Source organism: Cydia pomonella, chromosome 22, assembly GCF_033807575.1.
Source record: "Cydia pomonella isolate Wapato2018A chromosome 22, ilCydPomo1, whole genome shotgun sequence".
NCBI classification, from domain to species: Eukaryota; Metazoa; Arthropoda; class Insecta; order Lepidoptera; family Tortricidae; genus Cydia; species Cydia pomonella.
This window is the reverse complement of record NC_084724.1, coordinates 2,722,859-2,748,386: the sequence shown is the minus strand read 5'-3', so window position 1 is coordinate 2,748,386 and position 25,528 is coordinate 2,722,859. Positions and strand designations below refer to the sequence as shown.

The window sequence follows — 25,528 nt, the reverse complement described above, 5'->3', positions numbered from 1 at the left end:
ATATTTGATTTTGACAGATAGAGTTTTACGGTTAATAAGATCTACCGTCCTTAATATTTTGTATGAAGTTACAAGCAAATATCAGTCTTCGTGAATTAAGTATTGTATTATTTCAAAGTGCTTAAGGTTTAATACGGTATGGTAATATGGTAAGCCGTATTTAAGGTTAATAAGGTCTACTGTCCTTAATATTTTGTATGAAATTACAAGCAAATAACAGCTCTCGTGAATTATTAATGAAGCTTATTTCAAAGCGTTTAAGGTTGAATATTTCCTCAAATTTTCCGTTAAATTCCTACAATCCTTAGAGCATTTAAACCGGAGTCGCCTTTAAGAGCTTACCCCTCTGTGGAAAACCTCGCCCAATGGATGACCATAAGTATGAACTTATTGTATGGACTGGCGTTTATCTGACCAAAACCAACCGAAAATAAACATTCACCAGTACATACAATAGTACTTGCAAGCGTCCATAGGCTAGGGTGCTTACTTGAGCGGACTGTATGGTTGTTTGCCACCGACGTCTCAGTACATATAAAATGCAGGATAGAGAAATTGGGTGATGTTATATTTATTCAATTCCATGACTTGTAGAAAAATAGTTGTATAACACAAGTTCTTCTAGATTAGAATACGTTAGTAGTCCTCAAACACGCAAACTGGGGCGAGGCAACGCGCATGTGACAACTTTGAATTTGCAGGCGTCCAAAGGCTACACTGACTACACTTACAATCAGGCAGGTCGCGCCGTATGCAATTTCACAACATTTCGCATACTTTAATGATCAACAACGCGCATGATCCATAGGCTACAGTGATTTCTTAGCATCAGATGGGTCGTATTCTTGTTTGCCACCAACGTGGTATAAAAATGTTCACCAATACCAGTGATCGACAACGCGCATGTAACAACTTAGAAGTTGCAGGCATCCATAGGCTACGGTGACAGCTTATCATCAGGCGGGCAGTATTCGTGTTTGCCACCGACATGGTATAAAAAAAGTTGCAGGCATCCATAGGCTACGGTGACAGTTTATCATCAGGCGGACAGTATTCGTGTTTGCCACCGACATGGTATAAAAAAAAAAAGTTGCAGGCATCCATAGGCTACGGTGACAGCTTATCACCAGGCGGGCAGTATTCGTGTTTGCCACTGACGTGGTATAAAAAAAAAGTTGCAGGCGTCCATATGCTACGATGACAGTTTATCATCAGGCGGACAGTATTCGTGTTTGCCACCGACGTGGTATAAATAAGTTCACCAGTACCAGGAATCGGAATTAGGTCAGCTAAAAAATACCTATTACATAATATAGAGATGTTACAACCTGGTAGAAAAATGTATTTTTTCTTGAATACCTGGGTATTCGATATTTATTTATTATTCACATACAGATATACTCGACTTTGCTAGTTAACGACATAATTAGGTTTAGAAACTCCCTTTTCTAAAAAGTGTGATGTAAATGTTACCAGATGTAACTAGAAATAGTTACAACTTTTAGATTAACATGAAACATCCCGTACTGTAAGTAAAAACATGTATGTTTAACATTACGACTAGTACCTGGATAAATATCGAATACCCAGGTATTCAAGAAAATATATATTTTTCTATCCGGTTGTAACCACTCTATATTATGGGAAGGGGGGGGCTAGTGGCGCCATCTAACGGATCTTTGCCGAACTACCAAGTGGCGCAGGCCAGGGGCAGCGGCGGGGAGGGGGGCGGGGGGGGGGGGAGGGCGGTGAGGCGGCGGCGGGGAAGGTGGGGGAGGGGGGGAGGGGGAGGGGGGTGAGGGGGGAGGGGGGAGAGGGGGGGGAGGGGTGAGGGGGAGAGGGGGGGGGGGGGGGTGAGGGGTGAGAGGGGGTGAGGGTGGGGGGGGGTGAGGGGGGGGGGAGGGGAGATAAATACCTAAAGTGAGCTGGAATCGGCATATCCTCCCTACTACTATTCCTATCCCTATGGACATGAATATTTTTATGGCTGTATGGTATTTTATGTCCGCTTAACAAGTTTTGTTAACGACGATCTCAACGAGGGGGGTGGGGTTAGGGTCGGCAACGCGCATGTAACTCCTCTGGAGTTGCAGGTGTACATAGGCTACGGAGACTGCTTACCATCAGGCAGGCCGTATGCTTATTTGCCACCGACGTAGTATTTAAGTTTTACTCCCATAGTTCCGATCACTGGTAAATATTGAAATCTGTTCTCTGACTCCGACTAGAATGCCTTAAGAAATAAGTACGAAAATATAAAGGAAAAGAGTATGACTCACTATTTTTTTTTCGTTTTTATCCATAGTTGTATCGAAGCATATAGTAATTAATCTGATCTGTGATCGAAGTAACATAATACAAAGTACATTTGGTAATACAAAGGTACATTCATTCATTTACTTGCTACTTAAAATAATTGTGTAACATGTAAAAAACCTCTGTAATGATGGATTGTTCTACATACATAACATTTACGGCTACCTTAATAACCTGTTATATTGTGTGTGTCGTGGGCTTTTAAAAACGGGGGTATAATATAAAATATAAACCTCGTTTGTGTCATAAAATGATACCTAATATGTAGCAAAAAAAAATACGAAAAATTTAAAACGGGTGACTGAAAAATATAGGCAGAATCCTAAAATTAACGTTTAGATAGTTTTAGATACGGCTAAAAGGAATAAATCGTTTTATTTGCCAAAATACGGAGATGTATACATTCCATTTTCGAACTGGTACCTACATAAAAATACGTTATAGATCTGAATATATTTAATCACTTATTTTTTTTTTCTTTTTTTTGTTCTAAATCACTTCTATCAAAGACTCATATCATAGTAACTAGATAGCAATTGATATAATAAAGAAATTAATCAGATTAACAGACATTTTAATCCTATTATTCCTTGACAACCATTACAAAACAAATTACCGATGTTACCGTATCTATCATCTCTAAATATAAACTCATCTACATCATGCATGACACAGAACAATCAAAGTGCAACCTAACGGTCTACAGATTAAGGTCACAAATTGAATGGACCTGAAACGGGTTCGTGATCGATATTTTGTTTTGATTTTGTGATCAATATTGATGACATATCGTATATCATATAAGCCGATCAATAAAGTTCGTTGTGCTATGAAATGAGCTATTGTGGTAAGCGGTCACTGTTTCCTATGGATGCTTTCAGATCTTACTAAACTTAAGCAGCTCAGCTCTATGAATCTTGTTTATGGTAAAATGTTTAAAACTCTTGATCTTAAGAGGGAATAATAGCTTTTCAAATCTAACGAAATAACGGTAATTCTCTAGTAAATTCCATTTCGGGAGAAAACGTTTTCCTTGAAGTAAATCTCAACAAACCACTATGATTTTGATGTTGATCGCTTCAGCATAATATATTCTAGGGTTATAGGTTTCGCTTTTTCGAAAAAAAAAAAAAGTTTTTTGTTTTGCAAATTTTGAAAAAAAGGATAACCTATAAACCTAGGTAGCTAGTAAGTTTAGATATCTAGACTTACCCAGTAAATCTAAGCAATAGCTACGTGGACAGATTACCGCAATCACTCGCTATTGGGTCAGGGAATGCAGCGAGCGACGTTATAGAAACCTCGGAACAAGAAGGTCTTATGTCAAGCATTCCATAGACTACGCAAGAGATAAATAGCATATTGTGCAACGCAATATCCCCCCCCCCCCTGTTATTGAAATTTTAATATTAAATTAGAAACTAGTGACAGACTTAAAAAAGCTAGGTATAACTCCCTAGGGATATGTAAAGGAATTTTATACAGCCTTACATACTTAAGCCTGTAAAGCAACCTTCTTTTGTTTCTAAACGTCAAATTGTGACAACGTCTTGGTATCCAATTATCAAATAGTATTAGATTCATAATTTGTTTCTAGGTGTGTAAATCTACGAATAAAACCTGAGAAAATTTGCAATTCTAAAATTTCAAAGGTGACAGACAGACAGACGGACATGGAGTCTTAGTGGTCTCGTTTTCCAGGCAGACCAAACATTCCGGGTGGCAGACATGGGGGCGTCTGTCATCCATAGGAAAGAGGTCCTCGGGCTGGAGGGCGTGTCCAGTGTTCGGACACGCCCTTAACAGTAGCTAGTATTTACCCGGTGATGGGCCGTAATGGGCAGCTGCTGGTGGGGTTGCGGATGATGGACACCACGTGCCCGTGACCCCACCCCAAAGGCAGAGAGATGAACACCCCAGGTTTTTTAGTGAGTAGAAACCTCACATATCCTCAGCGCTTCCCCTTGGCGCTGGGGAATCTATCGAAGATTTTTCCTGGGCAAAAAAAAAAGGCAGACCAAACATAGTTTACCGGAATTGAACTACAAGCTTGACAAAATTCTACTTAATCTAACTTGGTAAAATTATAGAATTAATTTTATTACAGGACACCCTAAACAAACACCTACACAATATGGGTAAAACAGACAGCCCCATGTGCAGAGCGTGTATGGAAGAAGAGGAAACAACAAAACACATTCTCCTAGACTGCAAACAGGTAGAAGTATACAGGAACAAATACCTAGGGACTCACACACTAAAGGAGGCAATTAGCTACCTGAAAGCCTTGCTAGGCTTCGTGGAGGAGCTGGGGTGGTCAGAGTAGCGCTACCTCGATTTCACGCAAAATACGCACAATGGTTGTCGATTTGCGGAAAATGCCCAGAAGCACTAAGGGTCCCGTTTTTAGCCTTTGGGTATGGAACCTTAAACAGGATAAAGAGGGTCTTTCCCAGCTGGTATGGTGAAAAATAATATATTTAGATACTTTTAGTACCTATTATAAGTTCTGAATTCCCACGCGCCATGTGGCATAGCCATCGTTTAAAACTATAATTCTCCAAATTACGAACACACCATTGTTTTACTACGAGTAGAAAGCCCCCGAAATGAACTGCTCATGTTTAGAAACAAATGCGTGTGAATTTAACTATAATAGACCTTGTTGTTATAGCTATAAGCATGATAACGGCTGCAGTTTATTCTTGTTTTGGTCAAAGACAAATGAGAAATATAGACTGGTGCTTTGCATAGAAAATTCTCCTCAAAATTGTTGTAGGTTCCATTTATATGGAAGGCGCTATGGTCTTTGTTTAAAACGGTAGGTTCATTTATATTAATAATCTCAAATAACTAACAAAATGATGTGAACAGAGGGCCTACCGCGAACCACGTTCGACGTGTTGCCTCTCTGTCACACTTGTAAATTCGTACGTAAGTATGACAGGGAGGCAACACGTCGAACGTGGCTCGCAGTAGGCCTTCAGCTGCTCCATCGGCCATTAGAGAGAAGCGAGTACTTTGCGGACTAGTGTGATTTCGAAAAGCTTTGAAAACGATTAAGAGTCCGCAGCAAGCTCAGCCGAATTTCACCTTCCCATACAAAAGGAGATTCGTTCTCATTTTAAAACTTCGTATTGGATTGTAATGAAACTTTGCACATAAAATAACATGAGGTATATCTATGCCTTTTAGCTCCAGATTTTAAAACAACCGAAATAGAGCAAAAACAAGTTTTGTACGAGTATGAAAAACTTAAATTCGCTGTATTTTTTAACTATTGGAAGCTGCGTAAACTAACTACAGATATAGATATACCTTATCATATTTTAATTATAAAGTTTGAGAGCAATCTAGCGAGACGTTTTAAGATGCCGCTTGCTGCGGACTCTTAAGTAATGTAGGTATGCATTTCTTTTATTTACACGGTATCTTCATCTCTACAAATTCCTGCGCGAGAAAATAGTCAATCGCTAATCACTTTCTCACCGCTGTGGGCTAAGCACAGGAGCGCCGACGGTATCTCGCGTGCGAGATAGACTACCCGTATTTTTCTAATTGTATTAATTAGAGAGGGATAGGTAGTCTATGTCAGGTACGAGATACTGCCTCGACTCTAACGTCAAACAGACATGTCACCAACCTCGCAGTTTTTGTGATACAATTAAGTATAGAAGTGTGATTCTTTTACAGTCTTTACTGTTAACTAGTCTGTGGATTTGATGAGCCCATACAATGGCGTGTTTACGAAAATATCCCATTATTTTGTGTCCCTTGTCACTTTCCCTGTGTTTTTGTTAATTTTGTATTGTTTTTAAGGTTTTCTCGTGGTATTTAAGTGGTATAAAGGGAGCCGGCCATTTTAGAAGATATATTATTATATAAGAAAGTATTTATTTCTTCACATATTGTGCTAGAAATTTATTTACATAGATTATCTAGAACAGTTATATCTGTAATTTAGGACTAAATCTGTGGTGGTAAAATTTTTTACGGTTCCCTAGTCAACTAAGAAAGAACCCTGATAGTTATCGCCATGTCCGTTTGTCCGTCCATTCACGAATTCTCTCCGTGATCGTTAGCGCTAGAAAGCTGCAATTTGGCATGAATACATAAATCATGCATAGCGACAGAACGGTAAAATAAAAACCACAAAAAAATTATTTTTTGGGTACATCTCATACAAAATAATTTTTCTAACCCAATGTTGTGGGGTATCGTTAGATAGGTATTTTTAAAATGAATAAGGGTCTCCAATAACAATTTTTGGTACAGTGTATATTTTCGGAAATAATCGCTACGAAAGAAAATATGTGACACTCCCCCCTCTTACTTTTGAATCTATAAAATCTTAAAACAAAAGCTTAACAAGTACTTTTGAAAACTATAGCGACCATGATCGGTTGGCAAAGGTAATCCCTCATGCTAATAATGTACATGATACCAATAACCCCCGTTTAGCTTATTCTGACAGAATGGTAACTAAGGAATCTTACTGAGCATGGCCCGACATGTTTTTGGCCTATTTTTTATAGTATGTCAAAGTCGTTCGAGTCTTTCCTGTAGGCAACGCAAAGTTAATGGAATCTAGGCCTCTAGGCCTTGTGGGCCTAGGCGGAAATCAGGCCTTGTTTGTGGTACACAAATAAGGTTTAGTTCAAATATATCTAGTCTCTCGATCCTAACGTCTATTTAGGGTTCCGTACCCAAAGGGTAAAACGGGACCCTATTACTAAGACTCCGCTGTCCGTCCGTCTGTCACCAGGCTGTATCTCATGAACCGTGATAGCTAGACAGTTGAAATTTTCACAGATGATGTGTTTCTGTTGCCGCTATAACAACAAATACTAAAAAGTGCGGAACCCTCGGTGGGCGAGTCCAACTCGCACTTGTCCGGTTTTTTTTAAATAAGGACCGGCAATTCCTTCCTGTACAAGTGAAACCGCGTACAGAACTAGTTAAAAAGCCAGTGAGAGTGGTTTCAACAAATTTGTCCGACTGTCGCAACTTTCCTGTTTGACCTGTACCTGCCTTGGGCTTGGTGTGTTACTCAGTATTTACCTAGTATTTTTACTTATGAGTATTTTTTGCAGAGCAAAGATTTCGTCCGTAGCAGGAAAACTCGAGTTTCCCAGTTCCCAGCGCGCACAAGTTTTGTGGAGAAATCGCGAAACGTCTGGTTGACGTAACTGGTGACCGAAGAGCTGGCGGCTTCCTCGCACAACGTATCAGTATTGCGATACAACGAGGAAATGCCGCCAGCATCCTTGGTACAATGCCTCAAGGGCCTATTTTAGATATAAGCTAGTTATAGTAATCATCTGTATATATCCATTATGTATATTGTTATATCAATAAATATATTTTAAATTTAATTCCAATGTGATACTGATCTGATACTAATCTGTCACTGTCAAAAGTGACGTTTTTGGATGCGAGTTTTAGTTACTAGATCTCATGTCAGAGTAGGGTTGTCATAATTATTTGGAACTGATACGGGACCATTTGGGTGCAAATACATAATTAGCTTTGCTGTTATGACCCTTTGTTTAGTTACACAGGTAAAAAAACTGGTTACACACAGATGATTGTGACCATTTCTGTAGGTATTCTACTCTACAGCACTATCGATATACGGGACAAAAACGGGACGGATACAAATACGGGACGCGGTCCTTCAATACAGTGACAGGTACTCTCAAATAGAACTTACATAATTGTATTTTTTTCGTAGAGTTTTACGTTTTTATATGAATTTCCGCAAGTTAGTAAAAAAGCCAGTTTTCATGATTATTTTTTAAGCAAAGGTTACAGTTAGTTTTTTTTTTTATGGTAGAGGAGGCAAACGAGCAGTCGGATCACCTGATGGTAAGCGATTACCGCCGCCCATGGACACCTGCAACACCAGAGGGGTTGTAAGTGCGTTGCCGGCCTTTAAGATGGGAGTACGCTTTTTTCTTTTAGTTTTGAAACAATGTCGAGTAATGCAGAATAATTATACAAAAAGAACCATTATAATTGATCCAAAGATAACTTTGGAACTATAAAGTGTTCCCCTAATTTTCATTTTCTTATTGACTGCTATTATATTGCGCACAACTTATCTCAGTTTATATCGATCTTTTAATTTACTTAATTCATTTCTTAAAAACAACCTATATTTTCTCAGAATACCCAAGCTATCATCTTAACCCACCAAGTCTTAATTCGATTTTAAACGCATCAATCATGATTCCAAGAAAACGATAATTATTTTCTAAGTATTTCTAATAATTAGGTACGTAATTGATAGCAGTTATGTTAACTAGTATTGACAAGTATATTTACCTAGTATCGGCCAAGGGCCCGCACGCAAGTATTTAGTAGGAATGCATTTATCTAGGTACGACGGGTTGAGGAAAAAAGTAGATATAATTAAAGATCTTGCTTTGAAAGCGCAAGTAAAATGTTATATTCCGTAAATAAACAAATTGTTTATACTCGTAGGCATGTCGCTTTCGTAACCAAATAAAAAAACAGTCGTAAACATACGAATTCGGCAAGCTGTAGATACATTAGCAGGGGGGAGAAACTGCATTCGGGCATTCTCGGTTCCGTTCGGCTCAGCATTGCTCCGAGCAATAGGTTTGGCACAACTGTCAAGCACTTTGCGTGCACAACCAGAGATAAGTAATGACTTGAATTTTGACAACCCTAAATAGCCGATAGGGATAGTGCATGCATTAGAAAGGTACAGCATAATTCGTCCCTGAATCGCTGTCAAACTTCGGTTTTATTTTATTTATTTTTATTACATACATGGAAAACCAACAGCTTTTAATAGAAATACAGAGCCAATTACAGGTTCTCACTTATAAAAAATTAAATATAACAAAGATCAAATTTAATTACAGTTCAGTTACACACACATCTGTCTATCTACAGCACAATCCAAGGTTAATGTGTACAGCAAGCTGCAAAACTGCATGGACACATAACGAATGGAGTTCATTCATAAAGTAGCCATGCACTTCCACCACTGACTGTACAAAACTTAACGAGAATCCAAAATACAATAAAATCTAAATGTACCTACGAAACCTACGTATCCATGTAGCTACATAGTATTAGTAAGCCGAGCCCGAACCCGCGTTGGAAGTATCACCCATATAAAATGCAATTAATTTATTTTTTATTACTGAAATGCTATCACTAAATAGATCAAAGTCTAGATTAAGTAAAGCTTTATTTAAACTCCTGCCTGCCCTGCACAAAAAACCTTGTTGGAAGTTTCTTTTCTGTACGATAGTACTATTACTTATTCTGTAACATTAGCATGATTTTTCATATCTATATGGCGTTCCTTTAGCTTCCTTCCTTCGTTTCCACTTACCCCTTACAAAATATACATTGAGTTTGTATCACACGTGTATAATACTAGGGTAAAACTCTAGGTCCATGGGGACCACAAGTTTCTTGCAGAAATCGGGAAGCGTCTAGTTGACGTAACTGATGACCGAAGAGCTGGCTTCCTCGCACAACGTATCCGCATTGCGAAACCACGAGGAAATGCCGCTAGCATCCTTGGTACAATGCCTCAAGGGCCTATAAGCTAATAAATAATAATAATAAATAAATAAATATTATAGGACATTATTACACAAATTGACTAAGTCCCACAGTAAGCTCAATAAGGCTTGTGTTGAGGGTACTTAGACAACGATATATATAAAATATAAATATTTATAAATACTTAAATACATAGAAAACATCCATGACTCAGGAACAAATATCCATGCTCATCACACGAATAAATGCCCTTACCAGGATTTGAACCCGGGACCATCAGCTTCGTAGGCAGGGTCACTAGCACTACCCACTAGGCCAAACCGGTCGTCAAAGCTAGTTATACTAATCCTCTGTATACATATATCCATTATGTATATTGTTATTGTAAATGCTAGGGCGCTCCACGGTATATACACGTATGTTTGGTTCACAAGCAAACCTACTTCTGCGAAAACGGCGTCGAACTTCAAAACAATACGGTTCGCATGAATGGAATCATTGCAACAGACAATCATTGCCGACAACGCTCCAGTTCCGTTTTTGTTGACATACCGACGGCGACATAAATATCTACACAGTAACCTTATCGCTAATGGAGAGAGTTCGAGAATTTATGTTTCTTTTAAGAGGAAAGGGGGCGGCCGCTAAACGTAATCCCCATTTTCCTCTTTGGATATTGACATTATGGAATATATTTTTACATAATTTGATGTATATTAACAATAGCTTTTGCTATGTTATCCTATGCTCCTACTTTTGACTTTTTTGGATTTTTTTATTATTGTAAAAATTAAGTACGAAAAATAGTTTTCATACAAAATGCTCCTAACTCTTATAATAACAAAAAAATAAATTAAAACAACGCAGGGGCATGGCGGTGGTTATTATCAGGGATCGGAAACCGGTATTTTTTGTATGGGAACGAAAACGGTATTTTTTCGTTCTTTGTTAATTATTTCCTTTCTAATTGGGCAATCTAATATTACGAAGTCGTTATCTAAAAACACAACCGAGTCCTATATTTGGAGTATAAAATAAACCGAAATATATGTTTATTTCAAAGTTTTTCCAAAAAACCGGTTCCGATCCCTGGTTATTATACAACAAATTGTGTAATTTTTTTTTCAAAAGTTTTAATATCCAGAGGAAAGTTAGGTCTACGTTTGTATGAAATGGCGCTTTAAGTTCAACGGAAATTGAAGTATCTAATAGATGCTTAAAAACTTGATAAAGATTAATAACAGAAATACATCATCTGTGAAAATTTCAACTGTCTAGCTATCACGGTTCATGAGATACAGCCTGGTGACAGACGGACGGACGGACGGACGGACAGCGGAGTCTTAGTAATAGGGTCCCGTTTTGGTACGGAACCCTAAAAATGGGCCGAATAATCGGTATATTCGGCAAGTTTTTTAAATGTTCACGTTCGACCAAATTATTCGAAAAGCGTAATAAGTATTCGGCAATTTTTTTTTGTTGCTGTAAATGTAACCTCCTCTAGAACTTTTCAAGTATTCCTTTCCGTCAGGTTAAGGGGCCACCCCATACTAGCGTCTTTCGAGCGTCGCCGTCTAGTCAGTGCTTTGGAAAATGGCGTCGCTATATAAAGCCAGTAATATATGATCATGCGCCATATTGCGGAATTTCATTGGAACAAAATTTTTCATACTAAACTGAACTGTCACCCTATACATGGAAATAACAGCGCCCTCTTGACAATCATCATATATTTCTGGTCGGACTTTACATATTATAGCTTAAAAATAACTTACCCGAATAAAAGGGTTCTTCTTAGGCAGGTCGTGATCAACCTCATCCCTGGACTCGTCGTCCGCAGAATTGACCCTCACGCACGTCCTATGCATGGTCACGTCACCCATACTCGCCACTCATCATACACAATCACAGACACGCCACACTGCACTCGCTGTTATTACGGCACTCGCGGTTCGGGCTTTAAGTTCACTCGCAACTGATTTCACTTTTCACTGTGAAGTTTTCACGTTTGTACTGATTTTTCACTGTTGTTTAAGGAATAATTCCAGATGTAGATTTTAGGTTTTGTTGTTTCACTGTTTTTTTACTGTTGACCTGTGGACAAACAAAATTAATTGAAAATTTGTTTAAACATGGTGTAACATTCTCAGTGATGGGCAGACTTTCTTCATGGGGGGCAGAAAGTTTAATAAATTTCAGAGGAGGGCCAGAATTGCAACAAAAATGCATTGTTATTATTTCGCGGGCCGTATAAATCTTCTCTTTTCTTTCGAAAGACCGGCGGCTGGCCCGCGGGCCGTACTTTGCCCAATACTGTAGAGGCAGACCAAGCTAAGTTGGCAGCGATTTTAATAGCCCAGCCTGTGCAAGTGTTAAGTAAACGGCATAATTTTATAGATGTTTGATGTTTAAAATAACACTTGCACTGTCTGCTATCAAAATCGCTGCCAACTTATCTTGGTCTGCCTCTACTAGAGCTAGTTTGTAATATATTTATTGTAATGTAATTAGGAAAATACCTAAGTAAGAGTTTTTTACCAGATAATCTTTAGATAGGGAAACGTACTTTGAATTGTTCCTATAAGTACATTTATACTTTACTCTTACTAGGTCTGATTTTTCAAATCTAAGATAAAGTTATCTGTCAGGTAAATATGACACTATATTTACTATAGCTATATATATCTGGCAGATAACTTTATCTGATATTTGAAAAATCAGACCTATAGTCTGTATCTTTAGGTATTTAAAAAAAGGTAAACAAAATCTACCCTCAAATGGCTCCTAAGGCAGCTGAGGGTAGATGAAAACATTACATGATCAAATAATATAGGTTTAAAGTCAGGTCGTTCAGTGACAGATCCAGGCGGTTTTGTATTTGGTTGGTTAACCAATAAATATTAAAACTACCCGAAAATGTACAAATTGTTTGTTTACCTTTTTTTAAATACCTAAAGATACAGACTAAGATAAGTTAACGTCCGAAATGCTATTACTTATATGAGTACAATGTAGGTATGTTTATTGTTAAACATAGTATGTTTATTTGTTAAATGTTGATGTCATTGTTCAAACATTTTGTTTTGCGATTCATATCTTGTAGTCTATGATACGAATAAGGTATTTCTATCCTCATCTTTTATTTGATTCAGACCAAGGTCGGAAAACTACTTCGTCCATCTATCCATTTAATTCATATTACTATACATACTGTAGAGAAGCCATTCCATGAATGAATGAAATTGTCGCAATTGCAACTTGTATCACGCGACCGCGACGCGTCATAAGCGCCGTAAAAATTCTAGGCGCTTACGCGTTTAGGTCGTAGGATTCACGCTCCGCTTCTATGGTTTCTTGTCAAAAGAACAGTAACTCATGGCCCAAAATACTGGTTCTCTGTGTCGGTTCTATACGTAGTAATAATAGTTCAATGTGTAGGTTTTGCTAATTCGAGTGGTAGAGGCAAATGAAGGAAACTTCGATTTTTAGGGTTCCGTAGCCAAATGGCATAAAACGGAACCCTTATAGTTTCGCCATGTCCGTCTGTCTGTCTGTCTGTCTGTCTGTCTGTCTGTCTGTCTGTCCGAGGCTTTGCTCCGTGGTCGTTAGTGCTAGAAAGCTGAAATTTGGCATGGATATATAAATCAATAAAGCCGACAAAGTCGTACAATAAAATCTAAAAATTTAATTTTTTTTAGGGTACCTCCCCTACACGTAAAGTGGGGGTGAATTTTATTTTTCGCTTCAACCCTAGAGTGTGGGGTATCGTTGGAAAGGTCTTTCAAAACTAATAGGGGTTTTCAAGAAACATTTTTTGATAAAGTGAATATATTCGGAGATAATCGCTCCGAAAAAAAAAGAAATGTGTCCGGGCCCGGGGGGGGGCCCTCTAACTTTTGAACCATAGGTCCAAAAAATATGAAAAAAATCGTGGAAGTAGAGCTTAAGAAAGACATTAAATGAAAACTATAGCGGACATGATCAGTTTAGCTGTTTTTGAGTTATCGCAAAAAGTTTTCCCTTCATAGTAAAAAGACTTACTTTAATTAGGTACTGATTATGCAAATTTGCCTATTTGTTTTACTCGGGTGAAAGGTACCGTTTCATCCCTTGGTTAACAATTTACTATACTTTAAGCTCCAGTTTAGCTTATTGTGACGGAAGAGTAACTACGGAACCCTACACTGAGCGTGGCCCGACATGCTCTTGGCCGGTTATTGAATCGTGATAGTTCTCTAAGACTGTATATCAGATAATCTCATAAACTAAAAATTTGCCTTTTGCAAGGCTTTAATGAGCACACTTTAATAGGTTTTATAAAAAATGGACGACTTTCAATTTCACTACTTTATTTTAACTCAAAACGTCGTATTTAATGTCGCGACGTCACAACTGTCACCAGTGACCATGATGTACGAAATACATTGCCGCTCGATTTTTTTTCAAAAACTAATAATGCTCTGGTAGTTAAAACTAAATTAATAAAATCTTTCAGAATTGCTTTATATCACTACCCACGTCTAGTTTAAGTTTGCGGTTACATCAAAAATACACACTGTATTTAATCTAAGTTTGAATTAAATAACTGATGAGGATAGAAATTCATACAACGTTTCTCTTACTATTTGTAATTGTTGAGTAATTCGATAAACAGTACACCATGTACTTGTTAATCTGTATAACCTATATAGTATAGATAATGAAGATAACCTGAGTAGGTAATAACTTTTCTATAAAGACATTTAAATCCTTGTTTAATCAGTAAACAAACATAGATAAGTGGATTACTCAGAGTACTCGTACATGTTCTAATATACACTTATGAGCTATGAAAACCGGTCAACTTGCAGTGTGAGCAAAATGTGATTTTGCTCACTGTTTTTAAGCAGCAAATTACCCTTGTTCGAGCGGCTGACGTGAAAATGTTATTTTCCCAACCTCTGTATTAATCAAGGTAACATAATGCAGCAAAATTAGTGTAGGTGTTATTTTAAACGTCAAACTTTTAAGAAATTGTGACGTTTACTTATCACATCCACAGGGCTATCAAAATCGCTGCCAACTTGGTGTGGCTCTACTTAACGACTATTTGAAATGTAAACATAAATAAATCAAGACATTACCTTTGCCCGCGTTTTCAACTACGAAATCGTTAAACTGCTGCCCTCCTCTCCCCTTAGTAGCTACCCCCATTGCATCCCCTTAGGGAATGGATCAGTCGTCCGTCACATGGTAAAGACGCATGTTCGTTTCCTGCTCTGTGCGCTTGAAGTGTTGGTCACTTTTTAGGGTTCCGTAGCCAAATGGCATAAAACGGAACCCTTATAGTTTCGCCATGTCCGTCTGTCTGTCTGTCTGTCTGTCTGTCTGTCTGTCTGTCTGTCTGTCTGTCTGTCTGTCCGAGGCTTTGCTCCGTGGTCGTTAGTGCTAGAAAGCTGAAATTTGGCATGGATATATAAATCAATAAAGCCGAGAAAGTCGTACAATAAAATCTAAAAATTTAATTTTTTTTAGGGTACCTCCCCTACACGTAAAGTGAAGGTGATTTTTTTTTTCGCTTCAACCCTAGAGTGTGGGGTATCGTTGGAAAGGTCTTTCAAAACTAATAGGGGGTTTCAAGAAACATTTTATGATAAAGTGAATATATTCGGAGATAATCGCTCCGAAAGAAAAAAAAAAATGTGTCCCCCCCCCTCTAACTTTTGAACCATAGGTCCAAAAAATATGAAAAAAATCGTGGAAGTAGAGCTGAAAGACATTAAATGAAAACTATAGCGGACATGATCAGTTTAGCTGTTTTTGAGTTATCGCAAAAAGTTTTCCCTTCATAGTAAAAAGACTTATTTTAATTAGGTACTGATTATGCAAATTTGCCTATTTGTTTAACTCAGGTGAAAGGTACCGTTTCATCCCTTGGTTAACAATTTACTATACTTTAAGCTCGAGTTTAGCTTATTGTGACGGAAGAGTAACTACGGAACCCTACACTGAGCGTGGCCCGACATGCTCTTGGCCGGTTTTTTTCTTTCCTACATCTAACTATTTCAGTTAATTGTTCGATACGTGTATAGACGATTATTTTTTCTGTCGTAAATCTTACTCATTTCTAGTTACTTAGTTATCCACGTCAACTACAACACTACTTTGACGACCGGTTTGGCCTAGTGGGTAGTGACCCTGCCTATGAAGCTGATGGTCCCGGGTTCAAATCCTGGTAAGGGCATTTAGATTTTTAGTTTTATATAGTAGTTTTAGTTTAGTTAATTGTATTACTTATATAATTTTTTTTTATTAACTTGTCTATAAAATTGTATATGTTATTCCAATAAATTATAGTACCCTCAACACAAGCCTTATTGAGCTTACTGTGGGACTTAGTCAATTTGTGTAATAATGTCCTATAATATTTATTTATTTATACGTGTACAGACGATTATTTTTTCTGTCGTAAATCTTACTCATTTCTAGTTAGTTATCCACGTCAATTTTTTTTTGATTGTGTCCCAATATTATCGGTAGGATTCTTAGCTAAGTAATAATCCTTTGACTCACACAGCTGAACAGGATTCCAGGGAAATGAGACTTGCATATCTAGATGATTCATTTGTTGCATCAACTCGCTGACGAATTATACAACCTGTATTATAAACTAATTTCACGGTTTAAATTATATATTTATTCAATCGCAGGGCACCCAAGTGTTTGAAGTTAAAGGCCCAAAGCTCTCCGAAAGCTACTATAATTTTTTTTTAATAAACGAAATCAAATATATAAAACATGTGATATCAAGATGAATATGAACCATTCTCTATATTATATACTTTTCACCATCGACTGTTTATACAGTGTGTATTTTTGATGTAACGGCAAACTTAAACTAGATGTAGGTTTTAGTGCTGTAAAACGATTCTGAAAAGTTTTTTAAATTTAGTTTTAATTACCAGAGCATAATTTTGAAAAAAATGTGAGTGGCTATGTATTTTGTATATCATAGACACTTGTGGCAGTTACGACATCGCGTAATTAAATGTGACGTTTTGAGATGAAACAAAGTGTGATGAGCATGGATATTTGTTACTGAGTCATGGGTGTTTTCTATGTATTTAAGTATTTATAAATATTTATATATTATATATATCGTTGTCTAAGTACCCTTAATACAAGCCTTATTGAGCTTACTGTGGGACTAAGTTAATTTGTGTAATAATGTCCCATAATATTTATTTATTTATTATTATATTATTAAAGTAGTGAGGTATTAAGTTCTCAGTTATTTTATATGGCAAAATAAAAGTTAAAAAAAAATATGTTTTTTTAATACTACGTCGGTGGCAAACAAGCATACGGCCCGCCTGATGGTAAGCAGTATCCGTAGCCTATGTACGCCTGCAACTCCAGAGGAGTTACATGCGCGGTGCCGACCCTAACCCCTCCCGCCCCTCGTTGAGCTCTGGCAACCTTACTCACCGGCAGGAACACAACACTATGAGTAGAGTCTAATGTTATTTGGCTGCGGTTTTCTGTAAGGTGGAGGTAGGTTATGTGGTCGTATCAAAAATACACGTTACTTATGAAATCATTGCTTTTCACTTGTCACGGCGAAAGGCTCCATAACTCCATAACAATTAACGTCACTACTGAATTTCTCTAATTACGCGGCACATTAAACACACAGTAACTAAATAATTGCAGCCTTGAACTGAGCCATTGACAATCAGAGCGTATGAGCGTCAGTGTGTGTTTGCGGCTGTTTTTTCATTTTCTAGCGTGTGTAGGTCATTAATAATGAAGATAAACAGTATTTGGTATAAATTGTTAAGAGGAAATACCAGCAGAGCCCCTTCTCGGATTAGAGAATTTAGGTAAGCGGCTCCTAAAATTAGTGCGATGAGGACAACTGTAGCTTAGGCGAAAATTCCTGCGTATAAATCTCAAAAGTCAAGGTTTGGTTCTCGACATTTTCCTCCTCCTAAACTTAACTAATCGTGACGAAATTTTGGAAAAGGAATGAGAAAGAAATTATCTGTATCTGACCGTTTGATTTTTGTGTTTATTGTTGCCGATTTTGTATGCTAGGTGTCTGTTTACGGTGCATTTGGCAGAATTGCGAACTCGTGTTAATTAAGCCTTCGCCTTCGGCTTCGGGCTTACAATTAACACTTGTTCGTAAATTCTTGTTTACCGCCCTTAATACACAATATAATTTGACGACCGGTTTGGCCTAGTGGGTAGTGACCCTGCCTACGAAGCTGATGGTCCCGGGTTCAAATCCTGGTGAGGGCATTTATTTGTGTGATGAGCATGGATATTTGTTCCTGAGTCATGGGTGTTTTCTATGTATTTAAGTATTTATAAATATTTATATATTATATATATCGTTGTCTAAGTACCCTCAACACAAGCCTTATTGAGCTTACTGTGGGACTTAGTCAATTTGTGTAATAATGTCCTATAATATTTATAATATTTATTTATTTATTAATATTTAATGGCTAGTGTAAAAACTAAGTTGTATAATTTATGATAAGATCAGGAAGTGATTTTATCTACTTACTGATTATTTTTGCTATCATGATACAATACAACATAATATCTACTTGATAGCGAAACTAAAGAAAATTTTCATGTGTGAAAATTATAAATGATTTCTTGCAAAACCACACCGCAAATAAACTTTAGTAAATATGAGATTTGCGCTTTCCTTCAGTGATTTGCAGACTTTTTGAAACGATTTCTTTCATCTTTTTCATGAGTAAGGTTTTCGCAACCCCCTTAGCATCCTAATACAACGCGACTACGTTAGTATCGCAAGTTCGCGCGAATTTTACTCGTGCGAACGGCGCGAGTCGCGCGATTTTCAATTAGGACACCTATTCGAGTTCAATATGTTTGATTGCGCGTTGCGTGGCATTAATCGCCTTGTGGATTCGGGTATGTCCTTAAACTACGTCCGAAAGAGAGGCATGATGGGCACTGTGAATGTCATCTCACTTTGTGTAGTAGGTCACAGCACAGCGGATGTCGCAGCCAAATAACACTAGACCCTACTCATATTGTTGTGGTCCTGCCGGTGAGTATGGTTGCCAGAGGTCAACGAGGGTGCGGAGCATTAGGGTCGACAACGGGCATGTAACTCCTCTGGAGTTGCAGGCGTACATAGGCTTTGGAGACTGCTTAGCATCAGGTGGGCCGTATGCTTGTTTGCCACCGACGTAGTATATAAAAGTAGCGTTGTATTATGACGACCCCTTACTCTCGGCTGCCATGACCCTATAGCAGGGCCTTCGCGTCAACCCTGAATACTTCATTAGAAACCTGAAAACCGTCATGAATTACTGATAATGAGTCATCATGATGACATCATTAAAATGCCTTTTTGGCACTCTTATCAAGTAATTAATTCAAGGCGAGTTTCAAGGCCGTATGTGATAAGGAATAAGGCTGCTTATTCATTAACAGGCATTAAGGAAGGAAAAACTTGGAAGGTTTAGGACGAGGACGTTTTCTACGAGAAAATTGTTAAATGTTTACCGGTTAAGAGGATGTATCAGCAGAACCCATTCTCAGATTTGAAAATGTTAGGGATAAGAGTACGACTGGGAAGAAGGACAACTGCAGCTCAAGTGAAAAATCCCTGAGTAAAAATCTCAGAAATCGAGGTTTTGTTGTCGACATTTTTCTTCTCCAAAACTAAACAAATCATAACGAAATTTTGGGAACGGAATAAGAAATAAATTATCTGTGTCTGACCGTATTGATTTTTGCGTTTATTGTTGCCGATTTGACAAAGAGCCATGACTCGGGAACAAATATCCGTGCTCATCACACAAATAAATGCGGGCTAAGATGGTCGGCTCTTTATCATTTGTCACCATGCCTGTCACGTTCTAACAAGTATATAAGCGTGAAAGTGACGGGCATAGTGACAAGTGATAAAAATGGAACCATGCTGCCACTGCTGACCAGGATTTAAATGGATAAATAAAACATTAACCTTTTTATATGCACGACCAGCTGATATGTATGGAGTCGATGCCAAATGAAAAAAAAAAATGAAAAATTATTTATTTAGGTAAATATATTACTAAGACTCAACTGTCCGTCTGTCTGTCACCTTAGAAATTTTAGAATTGAAATTTTTCCCATGTTTTATTCGTAGGTTTACACACCTAGAAACAAATTATGAATCTAATACTTTGACGACCGGTTTGGCCTAGTGCGTAGTGAGTTAGTGACTCTGCCTACGAAGCTGGTGGTTCCGGGTTCAAATCCTGGTAAGGGCATTTATTCGTGTGATGAGCATGGATATTTGTTCCTGAGTCATGGGTGTTTTCTATGTATTTAAGTATTTATAAATATTTATATATTATATATATATCGTTGTCTAAGTACCCTCAACACAAGCCTTATTGAGCTTACTGTGGGACTTAGTCAAATTGTGTAATAATGTCCTATAATATTTATTTATTTATTTATTTCGTTTTGACGATACAATTAATGGAGTCCCCTAGTAAGTATATTATACCTGTGACAGGAGACCCCTCTCTTTCCAGACAACATTTCGTATAAGCAATTTAATTTACTGTAACATAATATAATTTACTTTAAATTAATTTAATTTAAACTGATGTAAAACTAACTTAAGCAAGCAAATGCTGTTTAGGCGGTCATCACATTGATGCGGCTGCCTGATGCTGCTCCAGTGTGACAACCGCCTTATACACATACCAGTAAAAAGTGTAAAAACACACATAAAGACATCTCAAAGATGTCTACAATACCGATTACAGTAATAAAACTACTGATATATGTCTGAAAGCGTTTTTTAAACTCGCTGTATGTGCCGCTTTCCTGAGCCCATTCGATTGTTGGCATAAGGTCGTAAGTGTGTGTCGTTGGTGCAATAACAATTACTCTTTAACATGAGGACGTGTTTTTTAGGGTTCCGTAGTCGACTAGGAACCCTTATAGTTTCGCCATGTCCGTCTGTCTGTCTGTCTGTCTGTCTGTCTGTCTGTCCGAGGCTTTGCTTCGTGGTCGTTAGTGCTAGAAAGCTGTAATTCGGCATGGATATATAAATCAAAAAAGCCGAAAAAGTCGTACAATAAAATCTAAAAATTTATTTTTTTTGAGGGTTCTTCCCCTACACCTAAAGTGGGGGTGAATTTTTTGTTTTGCTTCAACCCTACAGTGTGGGGTATCGTTGGAAAGGTCTTTCAAAATTAATATTCAACAAACATTTTTTGATAAAGTGAATATATTCGGAGATAAACGCTCCGAAAGAAAAAAAAATGTTTCCCCCCTCCCCCTCTAACTTTTGAACCATAGGTCCAAAAAATATGAAAAAAATCGTGGAAGTAGAGCTTAAGAAAAACATTAAATGAAAACTATAGCGGACATGATCAGTTTAGCTGTTATTGAGTTATCGCAAAAAGTTTCCCCTTCATAGTAAAAAGACTTACTTTTTAATTAGGTACTGATTATGCAACTTTGCCTATTTGTTTCACTCGCGTGAAAGGTACCGTTTCATCCCTTGGTTAACAATTTAATATACTTTAAGCTCCAGTTTAGCTTATTGTGACGGAAGAGTAACTACGGAACCCTACACTGAGCGTGGCCCGACATGCTCTTGGCCGGTTTTATTTTAATTATGATTTATGATTAGTTAGGCTAGTATGGGCGTGTGAATTCGAAACCAATTCGGACGCGCAATAAAATATACTTTAACAAATACCTAGACACAGAGCATATAATAGATTGAGTTGTGCAAAAAGTGATTTTGATTCCCGAAATGAAAAATTGCAATCGTAATATAAATAGTTACGCCTACACTACAGTTCAGAAAGTTTCGAAAAACTAGAAAAACTTCCCGGAAATTTTAACAGGAAACAAAGGAAACTTTCATCGTCAAACGAAACGGTATCTGAGAAAAACATATTTAACCGATTCGCAAGACCGAAGTGATCTCATACGTGTTCCGTGAACAAACTTTGTACAAGAACTGACAAAACTGTGATTGCCTGTGATTTTCATGCGATGGATTCTTATACCAATCATTGACAATTAAAAAACAAAATACTTAGTAAAAATCCCGTTCCCTCAAACTCTCGATTCCTTCTCACCGTATTGGTTTTATGTCTAACTCTTTCGCCGTTGAGGCAATCCGTCTCTGGAATTCCCTCCCTCTCTTTATTCGACAAGCCCCAAGCAAACCCGTTTTCAAACGACTACTTCGCAAGCATCTTCTGTCAGAAGAACTTAAATAAGGTTCACCATCATGTATATGTACATAATTATATGTATTAGTCTATCTTTTATACATTATATAAGTAGTAGTATTTAACTATTTATATATTTTTAATATTATTTGACTTCACGTTTAATTTTTTCCTTATTATTTGTTATTATTTTTCCTGCACCAACATACACAAATGTCTCTGTTTGACCCAATGGTTGACTGGTAGAGAATGCCTTTTGGCATTTAGTTCGCCATTTGTACATTTTTCTTTATGTGTGCAATAAAGTTTAAATAAATAAATAAAAATGATAATAGAACATTTTAAAAGTAATCAAGTTCTGGTTACGATAATTGCCAGTTAAACATTTTGTAAGGCTACTAAAAATATGTAACATTTTCTACAATATATTGGGATGTTTTCATATTTGTGTAATTTTAATAATCTTTTGGGATTCCGTAATGTAAGTTTTACCAATATACTTTTTTTTTTTTGACGACTAGTTTGTAGTTTACCTGGGGTGTAGATACTATAGATACGACATTATTCTTCAGTGTACTAGTATGTGAACTGGCTACAACCGTTTTCCTATAATAATCATATAAACATGAGGTATTGAAGAAACCAACGTTGTTTCCATACTTTTGGCCTGGTTAGTAGATACTGTAGATACGACATTATGCTTCGATGTACTAGTGTGTGTACTGGCTAGTCTGGCTACAGCCGTTTTCCAATAATAATATTATAAACATGAGATATTTAAGAAAACAGCGTTATTTCCATACTTTTGGCCTGGGTACCATAGTAGATACTGTAGGTGTAGATACGACATTATGCTTCAGTATGCTTGTGTGTGAACCGACTGCAGCCGTTTTCCCATAACAATGTCGTCCAAAACCATTGTTTCAACAACACATTGCTTTGATAGTGCAATCTTGTTCGGCTGACTTGTTTCTGATTTGTGTAGCTTAGCTGTTTGGTTTTCATGTTTTTTAACCGATGCAAACAGTGGTATTATAAGTACATTCAGTACCCCTAGTGTAAATATTTTCGACAGCGAAACGTGACGTACGCGTTTGCGTTAAGTGTCATTTTGTATGAGATTTTTGACTTTCCAAAACGTCCCACTTGGCGCGCTGTTCAAAAACCCATACAAAATGAGACTTAACGCAAACGCGTACGTCACGTTTCGCTATCGACTAAATTTACACTAGGGGTACAGTATGGCAAATAACTTTTCACCACTATTCAGAAAGTGATGTGTGATGACTTACTGAGAAACTTTGCATTGTATCCATAAGTGTGGCAATAGTATATTGTTAACCAAGGGATGAAAGGCACACATTTCTGTCGCCGCGCGTGAGAGCGTCAATAGTCTGAGACTCAAATGGTGTCTTCCACCCGAGTTAAGCAATCTAGTTTTCATGTCGAATACAAGGAAAACACAATACATGTGCATTAAAAAAACGCGGCTAAGATATAAACTTCAGTAGTATTTCTTGAGGGTACTTTCAATTATAAATTTAGGTAAAAATATCGTTATTTATGGAATGGGGAGTTAATTATCAGAATGGAAACAGTACAACAAATCCATTTAAAATCAAAATTTTAATTGCCAATCGTAATAAAAAAAGCGTACTTAGAAAGTATAATTAGTGCTCTAGAGCTCTAGAAACGTATCATTTTATGCACACTTTTTAGAACAACAACGAACCACTTTTAGAGCATGAGAGATGAAAAGTATTTTGATGCAAACTTTGAATTGGTTTCTCATATTTTTCTCCTCGCTGTGAGATCGTTATGATAGTACCATAATATTGTATTGTCATCCAAACCAACTTACATTATATGTATGCAAATTTTCAGCTTCATTGGAAACCGGGAAGTAGCTCAAACATAACTTGCAAGATTTGATTACAGACAGACAATAGGACAGGTGAATCTTTTTTTTTATACTACGTCGGTGGAAAACAAGCATACGGCCCGCCTGATGGTAAGCAGTCTCAGTAGCCTATGTACGCCTGCAACTCCAGAGGAGTTACATGCGCGTTGCCGACCCTAAACCCGCCCCCCCTCGTTGAGCTCTGGCATCCTTACTCACCGGCAGGAACAAAACACTATGAGTAGGGTCTAGTGTTATTTGGCTGCTGTTTTCTGTAAGGTGGAGGTACTTCCCCAGTTGGGATCTGCTCTAGATCTTGAATGACATCCACTGGCTGTGCCCTACCACACAAAGCGAAAATAAAATCTTAATAAAAGCTTGTAAAAATGTGTTTAATTAAACCAAAAGCTATCTGCTCTTTAGCGACAAGATCGTCTGTTGTCCCTTACACAATTTAATTTGCATTGTTTGTGTATTTAAATTGTGTCAGAGTAGGTAAAATAAATAGTAAGGTATTGTTTGTATTGAAACTAACAGTTAAGTAGCTTCAAGGTCAAACTTCATTCTTTCGAAATTGTGTTTTCAAATCAAACCAATTCCGATAACCAATGAAATGTGCCAACGGTTAGCAATGGCATTATCATACGTATTGTTGTAACAACACGTTTTATTTGACCTTGACTTTGTGGAATTGCGTGTTTCCGCACATTATCTAAGTAATAACTCGGATGATATGTGAACCGAAACGTATTGTGTACAGTACCCCTAGTGTAAATTTAGTCGATAGCGAAACGTGACGTACGCGTTTGCGTTAAGTCTCGTTTTGTATGGGTTTTCGAACAGCGCGCCAAGCGGGACGTTTTGGAAAGTCAAAAATCTCATACAAAATGACACTTAACGCAAACGCGTACGTCACGTTTCGCTGTCGAAAATATTTACACTAGGGGTACGGAACAGGTTTCCAGTGGAAAACTATTTCCGCACTGTCATGTATTTACTTTTATTATGCTTTACAAGTAACAATTAATAAGAATTACAGTAAAATGTGAATAAAGGTACAATACAAACTTAAACTAATTAAAAACTAAAAATCTATATCTAAAGCCCCTGGGGCATAATGCCAAAGATACTGGCAGCATTTCCTCGCTGAATCGCAACGCTTATTCGTTGAGCGAGGAAGCTGCCAGCTCTTTTGTCCCCTGTAACGTCAACCAGCCGTTTGGCCAAATCATTAAAGATGCTCTGAGCTCCCGGGCCCCACGGACCGAGGGTCTCGACACCGAAAGGAGCAAAGTTATAATTGGCGTCGAGACCCCTGTATTTCCGCCTTTTGAGGGCCTCGGCAGCCTCGGCATCGGCAGCCGCACCCGCTTTCTTTGTAGTACCGTGAAGGGGCTACGGTGCCAGTGTGTACTGTTATGTTGTTAGAAATACGGCCAAAGTGCCAAAAACACGTATAAACGACGACATGTACCTAGGTGCAGTCAAAAGATTTAATTTGTGACCCATTTCGTACCTTGTCACAGTGGCAAACAACATGAAACTC

The 25,528-nt window shown here is 37.6% G+C and overlaps 1 protein-coding gene across 1 annotated transcript in view; it reads right to left on the bottom strand.

Annotated features, from left to right (window-relative positions):
- LOC133530459 (rhophilin-2-B) overlaps positions 1-25,528 on the bottom strand; it is a 214,470-nt gene that overhangs the window by 154,501 nt on the left and 34,441 nt on the right. The window contains exon 2 of the mRNA XM_061868371.1: positions 11,640-11,958. Coding sequence (XP_061724355.1) covers positions 11,640-11,747 — 108 coding nt within the window. The 5' untranslated portion in view covers positions 11,748-11,958. The remainder of the gene's footprint in view (positions 1-11,639; positions 11,959-25,528) is intronic.